This window comes from Grammomys surdaster, unplaced genomic scaffold (genome assembly GCF_004785775.1).
Source record: "Grammomys surdaster isolate TR1022 unplaced genomic scaffold, NIH_TR_1.0 125645, whole genome shotgun sequence".
Classification (NCBI taxonomy): Eukaryota; Metazoa; Chordata; class Mammalia; order Rodentia; family Muridae; genus Grammomys; species Grammomys surdaster.
In genome coordinates, this window is record NW_021620482.1 from 2,363 (window position 1) to 7,360 (window position 4,998).

The window sequence follows — 4,998 nt, forward strand, 5'->3', positions numbered from 1 at the left end:
AATGTCTCTGCTTAAGGCATGTGCACAATAAGAAAATATAATTCAATTAGCATAAAGTTAAAGGTTCAGGGGAATAATTTTTGCCTCTGGGAAACAGGATCCCCTGGGGAATTGGACTGTGTCACATGAATGGAGCACAGGGGGAGAGTTATCCTGGAGAAGAATCTCCCTCAAACAAGGATCCTAGAGCATTAGGTCCTAAAATAGATGAGCTACCTATGCCAAGGCCCTAACCAACTCTCCCCATCCAAAATGTTTGACTTGTAATGAAGCAGAGATAAATCTCTAGCGTGGAAGGAGAAGTTGCCAAGGGGTATCCCCTGAGTCAAAAGAGAGACTTCAAGAAAGGGCACCTCAGAAACAGGTGAAATGAAGCAATCTGGTCAGCAGGTAGGCCATGGCAGTTCCCAATGACATCATCAGTAGTCACTTCCCTGGACATTCTCTTGTTTCCAGGAGAACCCTAGAATCTTCTGTGATGTCACCAGTGTTGTGGTGACACCAACTGCCTGTGGAGTATTCCTTCAGAGCTGCTGGGTTCACAAGCAGTCATGTTGTCCATGCTGCGCAGGATATTTCGGAGGGATGATAGACTACAACCAGAGACCAGACCTAGGCAGAAGACATTTCATCAACCAGGAAGAAGGATATGGCTCTGGGGAAGACACAGTGAGTCCTGGGCTGTGCTTGGGGGAGCTTCCTGGAAGAGGGGGGCTTGAGCAGGTCCTAACAGGAGAAGTCCTTATCATCTGGAGCCTCCACATTCCTCAATGGCAGACCCAGAATCAAGAATTTCTGATGATTAGTTTAGCAGAGATCCAGGAATTGACAAGCCTGCAGTTCCTTTGCTGAGAGATCTGAATTTCCTGCTTAGTGGCAAAGGATGCCAGCGGGAAGTTCTGTGAGAATAATAAAGTCTAACTCTCAAGATAGAGTGCTGAAGGATTTCATCCTCAATAGGTTCTTTTAGCTCACTTGAATATGTGATGCCAAGGACAGAGAGGGATATTCCCCTGTCATGTATCATATCTCAGATACTTTGGGCTTGAACACACATGATGTTCAATCACAGTCTGAGGTATATGTAGTAGTGTGTGATCTCTCTCCATGAAGTTAAGAAGCATGGATAGGTGGTGGCTTGTGGGAGATGTTTGGTGCTTGTGTTTATGTTCAATCGTTTTTGTGCTAAGCAGTACAGACTACATTGTCAGATATAAGCTGACATTGCCCTCAATTTCTTCTTGACTGGGAAAGTTTATGCATTCCACGGTTTGTGGGACTGCAGTAAGGACTGAGCCATATGTCTAGTGAAGGGGGTGGGGAACAGGTACATAGGTGAGGAGACGACCCTGAAGACAGCTTTCTTGCTCTTTCAGACATTCACTGTGTCTTTAGAATTCTCTCTTCCTCAGGCTTCTGTTTGGCAGTAAGCATGATTTCTCCTTTCCCTGTCATATTTCACTACAAGTTTACTTGTGTTTATCTACCTAAAGGGTCTGTTGGGGAAGAATCATCCCAAGCCTACACCATGAGTAAGCAAGAGCAGAGAATGAAGAGGTTGGAGAAGCTCAAAAGGGATCTTGAGATGATGAACAAGGAGAGAGACGAACTCCGGGGAATCCTGGCACATTATGCTAACAGGGATTTGAATAACAGGTAGTCATTATGCCCAGTTTTCAGCTGACTGTCTTGGGTCCTCTCTGTTGTTCCCAGATTTCTCATGTCATAGGAGGCTACAACTCCAGGCTGTCCTCATGTCCAAATTCATTTTGCTGTTAAGATTTCAGACACAGAACTTGAAGTTCACATAGGAGTGAGATGGGGCCAAAGGCTATTTTGATTCCTCCAAAATTAATTCAGAGTCCTTGCAATGAATCCAGTCTGGAAATAATAGTAGTAATGTGTGAGCTCTCATCATACATTTTAAGAAGCCTGGACTGGTGTTGCTTTGTGGGAGATGCTATCTGCTCTCTGTTTATGGGAAATCATTTTTGCAACTTTCTAGAGATGCTTTGGGTTCATTTAGTCCTGTCAATAGCTGGAATGACTTGATTCTGCATGCTGCTTTCAGTGTGACTGGATTTGCTGAAAGTCATCATGCTTTTCTAAATTTGTGTTCATTATACTCTGAGATAATGCCACATTACTGTATTTATTTGATAATATGATTCTCTCTGTCTCTCTCTCTCTCTCTCTCTCTCTCTCTCTGTCTCTGTCTCTCTCTCTGTGTGTGTGTGTGTGTGTGTGTGTGTGTGTGTGTGTGTGTGTGTGTTTCACTTAAGTTCCAGGGAGTCTGTGTAGAGTGATGGGGCCAGAGGATTTACCTGACTCACTTTTCAGGTAATGAGAGTGATGAGGCCATGGAGACTCACTTGTAGCAGCACAACACATGACCTCTGTGCTCACCTCTGATAGTCATTGGAAACTCCTGATACTTATAATAAACCCTTTTCCTTGTAAATAGTGATTATGTCCTTTGGGAATTTAGGTAGCAATAGAATCAAGGATTGAGAAAACCTTATTTAGAAACAGAAAAAGAGCCATGCCAGATTAAAGTTGGACCCAGGACTGTGACACAGGCCCTTGGACAGTTTTTAAAGACCTAATCTATTTTTAAAAGCCCCGTCTGGGAGCTACAGCAGGACAGCTCCCTTCTTTTAGTTCCATAACTCTACTGGACTCAGACTAACATTATCAAGTTTAATAAGCACCAAGAGGACCCAGTTCAAAGCAGCCAGGATGTGGCATGTATGGGTTGGGGTAGTCCATGAGTCAAGTTGAATTTATGTAATGCTTGAAACCTTAGTTCAGAGGATTATATGCTCCTTTGGCCATGCTCTCCCACAGGACCAACTTTGAGAACATGATGCTTGAGATGCAACACGACCAGGTAATGACCGATCTCAAGAAAATTCCTCAGAAGATCAGTGAGGCCTTGTACAAGTGCAAGGAGCTGACTAAAGAAAATCAACTTTACTGGTGAGTGACTATCAGTGTCATTACCCCAGCACTAGGCACAGAATATGTCTGTCCATCATTAACTTTCAAACAAAGTAAGGGGCTGGTTCTATACTGTTTGCCTTTCAACAGGAAGCTTGCCTCCCTCAAAGAAAGGCTCTAGGATTTTTACCTCTTGGACTCATTTTTACGAGGTGTGATGACTCTGTGAGCCCCTCCAATCATTGTCCTTCCCAACTCAGTATCCTCTAGATAGAAAAGGTGTGCACCTTAATGGAGATATCAGTCAACCTTGAGTCTCTGGGCCCTGAAAACAGATTTATAGATCTGGTTTGCATGAGACACATAGAACGATTGTATATCTGTTGAGTCTGTTCTCCTCTTCTAGATAAGGTTTGTCCTCTCTCTACCTACAGGTGGTTTTCTAATACCTGGACATAGAGACAATCATGGGGCCTATGTACTCTTCTGCTAGATATATGAGGCCCTGTTGGTGTCACGGTTTTCAGAAGTACTTTGAGTCTTCTGGCATGTTACTCTCTTCTCGATTTGACCTTCTTATATGTGATGTTCTATGGCTGCTCTGGTCTGTAGTCTGCGTCTGTCTGGGGTCCAGGGCCCATGGTGAGAAGGGATGGTACTTGGAGAAGTGGGAGGAAGATGGATGCTGCCTGCAAATCACCATTTCTTCTTTGTGGTTCAGCATCAGGAACTGTCAGCTCCTGACAGAGTCTCTTCATATAAAGAATCAAGTAAAAATTCTGTGGAACGAGAACAGGCAGCTGCTAAGGGAGCAGATTGCACTGGAAGAGTGTACTAAGAAAACAAAGAGGCTGTGTGTGGAGGCCAGCTTGAAGATATACGACAAGTATACCCAACAGCAGCAGCAGCAGCAGCAGCAGGTAGGATGCATGAAGCATCAGGGGCAGTTTGTGGACTCATGTCTAACCATAAACACAGTCAAGCCCAGATAACCATCCTCTGCCTTGTCCAGACACTCTCCTATGTATTTTTAGTTCTTCATTTCTGTGATCATTTACAAGACTTTCTGTGGAGTTAGCCTCTTTCAAGAAACTGGATGATTGGCAAGCAATCCCTCCTACTCAGCTCCAAGCTGCACTTCATGAAGATATTTTGAAAACACATTACAACCCTACATGCCTTTATGCTAGAGGGGTTCTATATGGGTGCCTCCGATGTAGTAGCACAGAACATTGAGTGATGAAGTCAGGGCCTGTAACTCACTTGCTTTGGATCCATGGTTCCAGCTGCATATGTAGGGGAGGATGGCCTTGTCAGACATAGATGTGAGAGGAGGTCCTTGGTCCCATGAAGGCTGGAAGCCCCAGTTTGGGGAATTCAAGGGCAGGGTGGTGAGTTGGGGTAAATCCTCATTGAAGGAGGAGGAGGTTGGATGGAATAGGGGATTTCTGGGTTGGATGGTGGAGAAAGGTGATATCATCTGAAATATAATAAAATATCCAATAAAAAGATTATTTTAAAAAGAGGTGGGGTGGGGGCTTGTATCTTTACTCTCTCTCTTCCCCTGCATTGCAAAATTGTCTCTTCCCACTGCCTAGACCTTGATTCACACTGACAGAGCCTGAGGAGCACCTTGTCAGTCCTGGTTTCTGTCAGTGTTGCTAGGGTTCTTTCCTGGAGCTTATATTCAGGAGCTTACTGGATGAACAGGGATGTGTGAAAGGCCTCTCTCAGGCTGAGGGTTGGGTTGAGAGATGTGAGGCTCCAAGAGAAAAATTTCCAGAACTCTCTCAACCTAGTCTGCAGAAGAATTTACTCACTAAGTGTGTATAGTCCCCAAGGGACAGAGAGAAGTGTCCTGGGTCTCACTTGAACCATCAGCTTTTCTACATTCAATGCTTCCTCCAGCATCGAGGTCTCCTTATTGTTTCCTGCTCACTTATGGTTTCTGGTGTGTGTGGAGGGAGGGGCATATGCATGTCTGTGCCAATATGTATATTGATGGGTGTGCCGAGAGGCCAATTAATTAAATGTGGTTTTGATAAGTCTTTCTGCAAC

General features: G+C 44.4%; 1 protein-coding gene across 1 annotated transcript; it reads left to right on the forward strand.

Annotated features, from left to right (window-relative positions):
- Window positions 1-551: 551 nt before the first annotated feature.
- LOC114638883 lies at window positions 552-3,860 on the forward strand (the record flags this gene model as incomplete). The annotated part of the gene is made up of 4 exons (XM_028787461.1): window positions 552-669; window positions 1,494-1,656; window positions 2,848-2,979; window positions 3,662-3,860. Coding segments are annotated over exons 1-4 (612 nt in total), but the record flags the coding sequence as incomplete, so codon positions are not given.
- Between the last annotated feature and the right edge of the window lie 1,138 nt (window positions 3,861-4,998).